Genomic DNA, 13,603 nt, shown 5'->3' on the forward strand with positions numbered 1-13,603 from the left:
TGTCTCTTTAGAATATCTTCACTTCTGCAAGGCTAGTAATGTCTTAAGTAGAGAGAAAAATGTTCTTCTGAACACTGTGACTACATCGTTGTATTGCCACCGGTACCCTCTTTCTTAATGGTAGACTTTTTGTCACTGTTCCATTCCAGAATGGAGATTCCCCTTTTATTAAATAAATATCACTAAATTATGATTGCTGCATCACCAAGAATGATTGTAGTCAGTGATTCATGGATATTCTTTTAAATACTTGGCCTTTACCATCTTAGATAATTAGACATAAGTACTAAGTGGTGCATTTTATGTTAGTTATATAACCACGTTATTAATCTTTTCTGTTCTTTCTGTTACAGACCAATCTGCAGGGTGACACAGTGAGAACCTTGTGTTTTAGTTACTTGACTGTGCTTCAGAAAGTAGCTAACCATGTTGCACTGCTGCAGGCTGCTAGTACCTCCAAACAGGTTGGCATTGACTTTACATTTTTCTGTGATACTATTGATGTAAAACTGATACTGTGCAGTATTGTTGACACAAAAAATTGTAGCTCTTATCTTAAAGGAGTAAAAGAACCCCAGATTCCACATTTTAATATGGAAGTGGTTTTATGAAGTTTTATAGTTTTACTGAAGAAAGTCAGAAACCAAGGCAAGTTTTAGAACATTTCTGGGTACATCAGAGAGATGGGGGATTTTCTATAGGTCCAGGATGCTGTCTGATGACATTCTTAGCTTTTAGGTTGTAGAAACTAGTATTTTATAGTCACAGGATGTTAGTTCTGACACAGAGGTGGGCAAGGAATGGCTCTTGGGGCGTGGGGCTAAAAGTCCACCCAAGATAAGATAGACTTCGAACCTTTAACATTCCAGTCTCTTCCTAGTATTTCACCTCTAATCAGCCAATCAGTCTGTGCAGATACAGCTTCTTTTTAGAAGTTCTCCTCTCCTTATCTTAGCTAACTATTCTTAACTGTATTCTAGGTGACCCTGAAGAGGAAACTGATTTGCTTATTTTAAAATTTAGTAGCTGAATGACAGAACCTTGTGTCTGTGCAAGGTACCAAGTTCAGTTTTCAGCATCAATACTAACACTTTTTAAAAGTAAATATTACATATCAAGAAACCTGTGTGCTTAAAATTTTAATCAGGCTGAAAAAGCTTGTGCTTAAAGTAATAGCTGTTTTATGTGTCTTAATAGTGTTTGTGTATTGTTCTTACATGTTTTTTGGTGTAATTACTTAGAGAGCTGATAAATCAACTCTGTTCTACAAATATTACATTTAATTATATTTGTCTGATCTGTTTCCCAAACTGTCAACAATCAGTTCTTTCCAAGCTGAGTCTTAAATAGAAGCATTTGTTTGGTAACTGCAGGTGTATCTCATTCTAGAGCACAACATCAGGAAGAGGGCCCTGCCTTCAGCTAAGGGTATTTCCTTGTGCTGTAGCTGGTGTGTGTAACTCATCTGACTTCTATTAGGAATTTGGTACAGTAGTCTTTGATAGTGTTATTTATTCTCTGGGGAATGTTTGTTTTTTTGTTTTAGAAATATATAATGTCCATATCCATACTGTCAAGAATTCATCAAAACCATATATGTTCAACATACCACTTTAAGATTTTTCTGAATTGTTAATCTCACTTAAAGAAGGCATATTACATCTCTCTTCCTCAAAAATGAATTTTTTATAAAGTTTTATTTATTGTAGGTTTAAATATGTAATGAAATTTCTTCTTTCTTCTCTCAAGGAAACACTTATTAAGAGGATATGTGATCAGGTATTTTCCAGATTCCCAGATTTTGTGAAGAAAAGCAAAGATGCAGCCTTTGAAACACTTTCTGACCCTAAATATAGTGGAAAAATGAAGGTATGTGCTCTTCTTTCAGTTAGCATACAAACAGGGATGTCTTACAAAAGATTTGATTTATGCGGTGGTACTGCAAGCACAGCAACTAGTCACAAGAGTAATCTAAACACTGAGAAAAGATGGAGATTATGAGGTCTGCATATAGATCAGTGCACACAGTGGGCACTCAGTGGCAATTGCGTCAAATATACTTCAAACTTGACCTTACTAATCTGTTGGGCTTAAGAACACTTAAAATGTATGTTGTTATCACATATATACAGCGCATGGCCTTCTATCTAGGCTGAATCTTCTGCCTATAAGTTTTGTTTGCTGACCTGAATAGTAAAATTGCAAAGGAACACTTGTTCTACACAGGGAAACTGACCTGTGGCCAACTTGTTTGTGATACTGCATTACTAAAGGGGTGTAGAAAGCAAGCCCAGGTTCTGTAGCCCTGACCTGCCTGTCATGGAGTGGGAACTGCCAATAGTTTCTGGTCTCCTACAAGACGACAGGTTTGCTTAACCTTCCATAGCTATCTAGAATCCTCAGTTATGGATTTACAGATGTTTATAGGATAATTCCCAGCCTTATACTGTAATTAAAGAAAAGGTAAGATGCTTATTCCTTTTGGCAATGCGAATAAAAAGGAAGTAATTCAAAGTAGTCAGTGTTTTATTTAGAAATGCTTTTATACAATGCAGTTAATACAGCTAAGTTAAATGTGGTTTAGTTGCTTGAAACCTAGAAATTCAGTGAAAAAAAATAGGTGGAAATAGTAAAGAGGATTGCATTAAAAATCATTTGTAAAGGTCTAGAGAGATGGCTCAGTGGTTAAGAGCATTTGACTGTTCATCCAAAGGTCCTGAGTTCAATTTCCAGCAACCAAATGGTAGCACAGCCATCTATAATGATATCTGCTTCCTTCTCCTGGTATGCATGAAGCCTGAGTGCAGAGGCAGAGGCAAAGAGACAGGCAGAGAGGCAGAGAGAGGGGAGGCACAGAGAGAGGCAGAGAGATAGGCAGAGAGGCAGAGAGAGAGGGAGGCAGAGAGAGAGAGAGGGAGGCAGAGAGAGAGAGAGGCAGAGAGAGGGCGAGGCAGAGAGGCAGAGGCAGAGAGAGAGGCAGAGGCATCTCAGTAGGCCAGCCAGGGTTACACACAATGAGACCTTCTCTCAAAAAATAAAATAAAATAAAATAAAGAATCAAACACTTGTAGAACTCTTAAATGTACATTGCTAAATTAAGGAAGCCAACCTGGAAAAGACTATATATATGCTGTGTGACTCCATCTGTGTGACCCTCTGGAAAAGGAAACACTAGAGACAGCAAAAAAGATCAGGGGTTTTGGGGAAAGAAAAGTATGTAGGTAAAACACCAGGGACTTTTAATCAGTAACAGTATTTTATATGATGTTGCAATGTGGAAACATGTGATGATACATCGTTAGAGTTCAGAACTGTAAGCAAAATGAGTGAACTCTAATGCAGGAGGGGCTTCACTTAACAGTAATGGGTCAGTATTTGTAGTCACGTGCAGATACCTCAGGAATACTAATGGGAATTATAGTTTAATAACATTAGCTTTATATACATGCTAATAGGAGGTAATGTGGGGATCTGTATCTCAGAGGTACGTGCTTGCCTGGCATGCACAAGGCTATGGATTAATGCCCAGTATTGCAAAAAGAGAGATGAAGGGCGGCATGTGGGAGCTTCCTACACTCATACTTAGTTCTGAAAACCTAAAAAAGTGATACCTGTCCACTAAAAGTATTACTGTATATAAAACTAAAATGCTTGTCCTCCATAAAATCATTTATTTCATTTAAAAAATAAAACTAAATGCAAATTAAAGTCTATATATTATCCAGATATTAAAATATTTTCCCAGGCTATAACATTTTTACTCACCATCTGAGTAGAGTTAGAAAGGCAACCTCCATGCCCTGTTTTCAAGGATTGAGGATAAGACTCAAATTTTGAAGGAAGTCCTTACTAGATAAACTTTTGTGGGTTTTGTTTTTGTTTTTGTTTTTGATTTTTCAAGACAGGGCTTCTCTATGTAACAGCCCTGGCTGTCCTGGACTCCCTTTGTAGACCAGGCTGGCTTTGAACTCAGTGATCCACCTGCCTCTGCCTCCCAAGTTCTGGGATTAAAGGTGTGCGCCACCATGCCCAGCCACTAGATAAACTACTAAGAGATTGTTATATTGAATATAATTTTTTATTTAGATGTTTATCATGAAATAAATAACATTGCTTCTGTTGTAGTTCAGTAAAACTTGGTACAGAAAATTCCTCTCCCCTTGGTGGATTGCCTTATCATGGTGTTCTGTCTTCCTAGGTATGGGAATATCTGCCTAAAAACAACAGGTTCTGCTGTGTACAGTCCTTGGACTGTTGCTTCCTCTAAAGAACTGAGTGTGAGGGCAGATTATTACCCCTTTGAAGTCAATGTCAAATCTGGAAGTCAGGGATTACTGTAAATAAACAAAGGGGAGAAAGTGAGAGGGATAAACATCAGCTCTTTGAGAACCTACTGAGAAGCAACTGGGGACATTGCATCTTGTCTGTCTAGGAAGCCACTTACTTGCTAAAAGTTATGTTTTTGCTAATTTAGTCTTAAGATACTGTATGTATAAAATTGTTTTCTGCATCATCTAAAATGCTTCTTTTTAGTAAAACTAGATGAGATGATATTAGCTTTGGGATCTTTACCTTCGTACTGACAAGAGGATGATGATTAACATTTGATGTGATAAATACTGTTAATTTGGAATATATAAAGGGAGATAGCAGGGATGACTGAGGTGTTGTGTAGAACACTTTGTCAGGAACTCTTCGCCTCTGTCTATAGGTGTAAGTGTGCTTGTAGTTGGCACTGGCCCACTGACGCCCTGTGTTCTTTCCCAGGTCCTCCAGCAGCTTTTGAATCATTTTAGGAAACACAGAGATAAGGTTCTTCTCTTCTCCTTTTCCACCAAGGTGAGTTTCATCCAAAATGTTCTTGATTGGTCAGCCTGGGCAGTTGAAGGAAGTAGCAGGTTACTGTCTCATTCTCCTCATCCACATAACATATCATGGTGAGAGAAGCAAGGCTGAACTTCCCAGCACATTCAGTTAAGTGTGGAAATCAGATATGGGTGCCACCATTGTATGAAGCGCAAAGGTAAAGTTGTATTTTCTGATGATGTTCTCTTTGAGATATTTAGGACATTTTAGAAAATATCATAAATAAATACCTAAAATGTCATCAAATAGCGTTGTTTCTTTCATAGTTCAATAAACTTGGTATAGAAAACTCCCCTCCCTATTTAGAAAATGACATAAGGAAATGTTTATATAAATTATTTGACCAATGATTTTATTTGGTTCCAGGGTATTTGTTTGGTTTGTTTTGTTTTAAGACATGGTTTCTCTGTGTATCCCTGGCTGTCCTGGACTCACTTTGTAGACCAGACTGGCCTGGAACTCACAGAGATCACCTGCCTCTGCCTCCCAAGTGCTGGGGTTACAGGTGAGGTCCACTATGTCCAGCTTTTTCTTTTTTTTCTTTCTTTTTTTTTTTTTAAAGAAAGAGTTGCTAAAAAGATTTCTTGTTTCAGAATAATGAGAAGAAATGCATGGGCTAAAAGTGAGGAAAGTATTTATTTTTTGGTACTGGATATAGACCTTGGGCTGGTGTGTGTGTGTGTGTGTATGAATCACTTTTCCACAGAGTTACACCAAGGACCCCATATCTATTGCTCATTAATTAGAAGAAATTTAAGAACCCAGTGATGAGTGCTCACTAGTGTGCCTCCCTGCCTTTCCTGTAGCTACTGGATGTGCTGCAGCAGTACTGTATGGCTTCTGGCCTTGACTACCGGAGACTTGATGGAAGCACAAAATCAGAGGAAAGACTCAAGATTGTGAAAGAGTTCAACACTACACAAGATGTGAACATTTGTCTTGTCTCCACAATGTAAGAAAATAAAACTTAATAGCTTGATTTCTATCTGGTTGTTTTAAAAACTATTTTGGTATCGATTTTCAATGAATATACTTTTGCTGCTTTGTTTTGTTTGATTTTTTTTTTTTTTAAGAAGCAGAATAACATTGTTAGCTGTAGCTGGAATAGCAGTATCTTGAATTTTACCTAATCTTTTTTTCCTTATCATTCTGGAATTCCCATGGTAACGACAGGCTTAGAAGATAATGAAACCTCTACTGTTGACTTCCAGGAATTCCTGGATAGTGTCAGTGTCTTACCTTCAGAGCAGAAGAACTTCTTACTCACAGCTGCCACTGCTGTCTTCTTTTCCTTGTCCAACTGGAGCTGCTCATGAGATTTTTAAGGAATAAATTTGTTCTAGCGCCTACTTAATGAATCTAATTAGAATAGTTTAATGAAAATGCACTCTTTCGAGAGCCTAGCTAGGGCTCCTGGCTCAAGCAAAGCAAGCACTCTCACATTATCAGGAGACGAGACGTGGGTGGGTCGTGTTTGCAGTGTCTAATTGCTGTCTTAGAGCCTTAGTGGAGCATCATAGCCTGGCGGGAAGACCTGGTTCCGCGGGTGACCGCCATAGCTCTGCAACCCTATTGTTCCTATCTGCCCAGCCGCAAGGCACTGGCCCTGCACTCCCCAAACGAGAGAGCCTAGCTAGGGCTCCTGGCCCGAGCAAGGCAGGCACTCTCACATTATCGGGAGACGAGACGTGGGTGGGTCGTGTTTGCAGTATCTAATTGTTGACCTAGAGCGACCTTGGTCCCTCCAGGCATATAGTTCTGGGAGAAGTTGGACACCTTTACAGGATATAGAGACAGAGCTAAAAGACAGCTACACCCCCAGAAGCTCTGATCTACCTGGGGTCTTGACTACAAAGCCACAGGAAGGACAGGCAGCTGGGATCAACCTACACAACCAGAACGTTTGTGTGCTGACCTTATTCTAGGTCCCAAAACAGCCGATCTGAACTACAGCAGTAAAGTCCAAACAGAAATCTACTTTGGCTGACTCAGCCTGGAGCCCACGGTGCAGAGGAAAATCACCAGGAGTGAAACCGGATCACCTGCCTGTTCCACGGAAATACTCCCTGATCCCCACAGGCAAGAGCACCTGACCTATAATCAGTCATCAATTAACCACTCTCAACTACCGAAGGTCACTACAAAATACCTTCCAACATCAGAGTCATCAAAATGACAAGAGGACAGCGAAAGAACGTTAACAAAAACCAAAACAGTTTGGCTTCTCCAGATCCCAGCATTCCCAATGAAAACAACCTGGAGAACCTAAGAGCAATAGATAGTCAAGAAAATGACCTCAAGTCCTTAGTAAAGAAGATGATAATGGAAGAAACAAATAAAATCTGTAAACAAATGCAGGAGGAGGCAAACAAGAGGGCTGAAGATGTAAAAGAGTCATATAAAGAGGCACTTGAAGAATTTCAGAAAAATATAAATAACCAGATGAAGGAAATCATTAAAACAGTCCAACACATGAAGATAAAAATGGAAGCTATGGTACAGGAACACACAGAAGAAAAATGTGATCAAGAGGCATCAGAGAAGAAAGCAAGCATCTCAGAGGTGGCCTTATCTAACAGATTGCAAGAAATAGAAGAACGAATATTGGGACTTGAAGATACAATCATAGAACTTGAAACAACCATCAAAGAAAATGCTAAATCTGAAAAGTTCCTGACACAGAGCATTCAAGAAATAAAAAGACAACATGAAAAGACGAAACTTGAGAATAATAGGGATTGAAGAAGGCAACCAACTCCACAGCCCAGAAAATAGCTTTAATAGAATAATAGAAGAAAATTTCCCCAATTTGAAGAAGAAGATGCATACAAGCATACAAGAGGCCTACAGAACACCAAATAGAATAGACCTGAAAAGAAAATCTTCCCGCCACATAATAATAACAACACAAAATATACAGAACAAGGAAAAAATATTAAAAGCGCCAAGAGAAGAAGGCCAGTAACATATGAAGGCAAACCTATCAGAATTACTCCTGACTTCTCAGCAGAGACCATGAAAGCCAGAAGGGCCTGGACAGAGGTGCTGCAAACCCTAAGAGAACACAGGTACCAGGCAAGACTACTATATCGAGCAAAATTATCAATAACCATTGACAGAGAAGACAAGATATTCCATGACAAAAACAAATTCAAACAGTACCTAGCCACAAATCCGGCTTTACAGAAGTTACTAGAAGGAGAACTCCACCCCAACTGGTCAAACTACAACCAAAAGTACATAGGAAATAGGTAACAATACCATTGCAAAATCACAACCTCACAAAATCTCGACTATTACAAATACCAAAAGTGAAGGGACTTACCAATCACTGGCCATTAATATCTCTCAACGTCAGTGGTCTCAATTCTCTAATAAAAAGACACAGACTAACTGAGTGGATACATAAACATGACCCAACATTCTTCTGCATTCAAGAAACACATCTCAACCACAAGGACAGACATTGCCTCAGAGTAAAAGGTTGGGGAAAAATATTCCAAGCAAATGGTCACAAGAAACAAGCTGGGGTAGCCATTCTAATATCTAATAAAATAGACTTTCAACCAAAATTAATCAAAAGAGATGAGGATGGACACTTCGTACTCATCAAAGGTAAAGTCAACCAAGAAGACATCACAATTTTAAACATCTGTGCTCCGAATACAAGGGCTCCCACATTTGTAAAAGAGTTATTAACAAAGCTTGCCCCACTCATTGATACCCACACATTAATAGTGGGAGACTTCAACACCCCACTTTCACTCAAGGATAGGTCTTTGATTCAAATACCAGGCCGGGAAATAACCTCATTAACCAATGTCATGAATCAAATGGATCTAACAGATATCTACAGAACTTTCCACCCAAATGCAAAGGGTTATACCTTTTTCTCAGCACCCATGGAATGTTCTCTAAAATTGATCACATAGTTGGTCACGAAGCAAACCTCAACAGAAACAAGAAGATTGAAATAATACCTTGTATCTTATCAGATCACCATGGTTTAAGGATAGACTTCAACAACAACAGAAGTAACAAAAAGCATACTAACACGTGGAAACTAAACAACTTTCTACTTAATGACACATGGGTCACGGAAGAAATAAGGAAAGAAATAAAAGACTTCCTGAAATTCAATGAAAATGATGGAACAACATACTCAAATTTGTGGGACACATTGAAAGCAGCGCTAAGAAGAAAATTCATAGCACTAAGTGCCTTTAAAAAGAAAATGGAATCATCCCACATAAACAACTTAACAACACATCTGGAAGCTCTAGAAAAAAAAGAAGCAGAAACACCCAAGAGGAGTAGACGCCTAGAAATAATCAAACTCAGGGCTGAAATCAATAAATAAGAAACAAAGAGAACAATCCAAAGAATCAACAAAACCAAGAGCTGGTTCTTTGAGAAAATTAACAAGATAGACAAACCGTTAGCCAATCTAACTAAAAGACAGAGAAACACTATCCAAATAAACAAAATCAGAAATGAAAAGGGAGACATAACAACAGACACCGAAGAAATACAAAGAATCAGAAGAACCTACTTTAAAGGCCTTTATGCCACAAAATTGGAAAATCTAAGGGAAATGGACAATTTCCTCAACCGATTCCATTTGCCAAGATTGAACCAAGACCAGATAAACAAATTAAATAGCCCTATTTCGCTTATAGAAATAGAAGCAACCATTGATAGTCTCCCAACCAAAAAAAGCCCAGGGCCAGATGGTTTCAGCGCAGAATTCTACCAGTCCTTCAAAGAGGAGCTAATACCGATACTATTCAAGCTATTCCAAAAGATAGAAATGGACAGAATATTACCAGATTCCTTCTATGAGGCCACAGTCACACTGAAAACTAATCCCCACAAAGACCCAACAAAAAAAGAGAGTTTCAGACCAATTTGTCTTATGAACATTGATACAAAAATACTCAACAAAATACTCGCAAAGCGAATACAACAGCATATCAAAGACATCATTCACCATGACCAGGTAGGATTCATTCCAGGCATGCAGGGATGGTTTAACATATGGAAATCCATCAATGTAATCCATCATATAAACAAACTGAAAGAGAAAAACCACATGATCATCTCTTTAGATGCAGAAAAAGCATTTGACAAAATCCAACACCTATTTATGTTTAAAGTTCTGGAGAGATCAGGAATACAAGGCACTTATCTAAACATAATAAAGGCTATATACAGCAAACCAACAGCCAACATTAAAGTAAATGGAGAGATATTCAAGGAAATCCCTCTAAAATCAGGAACCAGACAAGGCTGCCCTCTGTCCCCATATCTCTTCAATATAGTTCTTGAAGTTCTAGCCAGAGCAATAAGACATCAAAAGGAGATCAAGGGGATCCAAATGGGAAAGGAAGAAGTCAAACTATCCCTATTTGCAGATGATATGATAGTGTATATAAATGACCCCCAAAATTCCACCAGAGAGCTCCTACAGCTGATAAACACCTTAGCAAATTGGCAGGATACAAAATAAACTGAAAAAAGTCAGTAGCTTTCCTGTATACAAATGAGAAACAGGCAGAGGAAGAAATTAGGAAAACTACTCCGTTCACGATAGCCACAAACAATATAAAATACCTAGGAGTAACTCTAACCAAGCAAGTGAAGGACTTAAAGAAACTTTAAACCTCTGAAGAAAGAGATTGAAGATGACATGAGAAGATGGAAGGATTTACCTTGTTCGTGGATCGGGAGAATCAACATAGTAAAAATGGCCATCTTACCAAAAGCAATTTACAGATTCAACGCAATCCCTATCAAAATACCTACAAAATATTTTGAAGATATTGAAAGATCAATTCTCAAATTCATATGGAGAAATAAAAAACCCAGAATAGCAAAAACAATCCTATACAATAAAAGATCATACCTGATCTCAAGCTGTACTATAGAGCAACAGTAATTAAAACAGCATGGTACTGGCAAAGCAATAGGCTGGTGGATCAATGGAATCGAATTGAAGACCCAGAGATGAATCCACACACATTTGCTCACTTGATTTTCATCTTTAACAAATGGTGCTGGTCTAACTCGATGTCTACATGTAGAAAAATGCAATTAGACCCTTATTTGTCACCATGCACAAAACTCAAATCCAAGTGGATTAAAGACCTCAACTTAAAACCAGAGACATTAATTCAGTCAGAGGAAAAAGTGGGGAAGAGCCTGGGACACATAGGCACAGGAAACAACTTCCTGAGCAGTACACCAACAGCCCAGGCCTTAATGTCAACAATTAATAAATGGGACCTCATGAGGCTGAGAAGCTTCTGTAAGGCAGGAGACACTGTCAGTAGAACAAAGCGACAGCCTACAGACTGGGAAAAGATCTTCACCAACCCTTCATCTGACAAAGGTTTAACATCCAAAATATATAAAGAACTCAAGAAATTAAACACCACAAAACCAAACAACCCAATTGCGAAATGGGGCTTGGAACGTAACAGAGAATTCTCAACAGAGGAATATCAAATGGCCGAGAAACACTTAAAGAAATGCTCGTCCTCGTTAGTCATCAGAGAAATGCAAATCAAAACGACACTGAGATTCCATCTTACACCTATCAGAATGGCTAAGATCAAAAACTCAAATGACACTACATGTTGGCGAGGATGGGGAGAGAGAGGAACACTCCTTCATTGCTGGTGGGAATGCAAACTGGTACAACCACTTTGGAAAGCTATCTGGTGCTTTCTCAGAAAAATGGGAATAGGGCTTCCTCAAGACCCAGCTATCCCACTCCTTGGAATATACCCAGAAAATGCCCTACCACACAGCAGGGACATATGCTCAACCATGTTTATAGCTGCTTTATACATAATAGCCAGAACATGGAAACAGCCTAAGTGTCCCTCAGTAGAAGAATGGACTAAGAAACTGTGCTACATTTATACTATGGAATACTATTCAGCTATTAAAAACAAGGAATCCCCGAAATTTGTGGACAAATGGATTGATCTAGAAATTATCATAATGAGTGAGTTCACCCAGAAGCAAAAAGAGATAAATGGTATATACTCACTTATATCAAAACACTAGTCCAAGGGATATGTCCCATGAAAAACTTTACTTACCAAGAAAGTGGGTCAGAGGAGAGGACATCCTATTGAGACTTTAGGTGAGAGTAGCATGGAAGAATGGGGAAATAGTAGGATCCACAGGGTCCTGAAAACCTACAAGAACTTTATGACGGGCAGATTTGGGTCCTGGGGTCCTCCTCAAACTAAGGCATCAGCCAAGGAGAATATAGGCAGTAAACTTTGAACCCCTACCAAGACGTAGCCGACGAACAGGACGTTCTCCACTGTTGAGTGGAGAGTGAGATCTGACTCTCACACGAACCCTGGTGCCCCTTTTCTGACCACATCCCCTGGATGGGGAGGCCTGGCGGCACTCAGAGGAAGGAAAGCAAGTTACCAAGAAGAGACTTGATAGTCTAAGAGTGTATATAGGGGGAGGAGGTCTCCCTCAATCACAGACATAGGGGAGGGGAGAAGGGGAGAAGTGGGAGGGAGGGAGGAATGGGAGGAAACAGGGGAAGGGCTAACAATCAAGATGTAATATGAATAAATTAATTTTAAAAATGTCAAAAAAAAAAAAAAAAAAAAAGAAAGAAAAGAAAAGAAAATGCACTCTTTCGAGAAAGATTTCTGTCCGTAGAAACACCTAAGGAAGATATTTAGGGCATAATAAATATTTTTGGCATTGTGTGAGTTTTATAGATTTGTTCTCACTGTTTTCTTTTTTTAAAATATATTTTACTAATTTATTCATATTACATCTCAATTGTTATCCCATCCCTTGTATCCTCCCATTCCTCCCTCCCTCCCATTTTCCCCTTAGTCCCCTCCCCTATGACTGTGACTGAGGGGGACCTTTTCCCCCTGTATATGCTCATAGGGTATCAAGTCTCTTCTTGGTAGCCTGCTATCTTTCCTCTGAGTGCCACCAGGCCTCCCCTTCGAGGGGACGTAGTCAAATATGGGACACCAGAGTTCGTGTGAATGTCAGACCCCACTCTCCACTCAACTGTGGAGAATGTCCTGTCCATTGGCTAGATCTGGGTCGGGGTTCAAAGTTTACTGCTCGTATTGTCCTTGGCTGGTGCCATAGTTTGAGCAGGTCCCCTGGGCCCAGATCTGCCCATCATATGTATTCTTTCTTTAAATCAGATATTTTACATTTTGTACTCCTTGTTTTGTGGTCTGCGAGAGTGTCATTTTCCTATCTTGTATATTATCTTATTTGAAGCAACCGCAGTTTAATCTAAAATTTTTGTGCTTCTAACCTCATTTTTCTCTGACCTGTCTTTTTTTCCCCTAAAATATTAGCACTCTTAGATTTCCATAAGTGCTCTTGAAAGTTTAAAGAAGACTTATCTACTATTTTTCTTGGATTAATTTTTTAAGACTTTCATAGAAGAGTACTGTATTTACGTCATCCCTCCCATCTGGGATTAGGTTTTTTGTTTTTTAAATTAAAATTACTGAGTTTCTAAGTGCCTTTGAGGGAAGTTGGCATCCTTATGATATTGCCCTTTATACCCATTAGTTTTTGTGGAAGTACTATTAAGTGGATACTTAATTAATTTGACCTTTTATAATACTTAATACATAATAGTATCATGCAATTTGTTAAAGTTGTTTTTGTCTAACATTAAGTATAGTTAAACTTAATGTGTTCACTTGTTATAAGAGAAGAA

At 38.7% G+C, this 13,603-nt stretch overlaps 1 protein-coding gene across 1 annotated transcript in view; it reads left to right on the forward strand.

Annotated features, from left to right (window-relative positions):
• Ercc6l2 (ERCC excision repair 6 like 2) overlaps positions 1-13,603 on the forward strand; it is a 95,412-nt gene that overhangs the window by 30,132 nt on the left and 51,677 nt on the right. The window contains exons 8-11 of the mRNA XM_051151146.1: positions 354-464; positions 1,750-1,869; positions 4,768-4,839; positions 5,673-5,818. Of these exons, the coding sequence (XP_051007103.1) occupies positions 354-464; positions 1,750-1,869; positions 4,768-4,839; positions 5,673-5,818 (449 nt within the window). The remainder of the gene's footprint in view (positions 1-353; positions 465-1,749; positions 1,870-4,767; positions 4,840-5,672; positions 5,819-13,603) is intronic.

This window comes from Acomys russatus, chromosome 9 (genome assembly GCF_903995435.1).
Source record: "Acomys russatus chromosome 9, mAcoRus1.1, whole genome shotgun sequence".
Taxonomy (NCBI): Eukaryota; Metazoa; Chordata; class Mammalia; order Rodentia; family Muridae; genus Acomys; species Acomys russatus.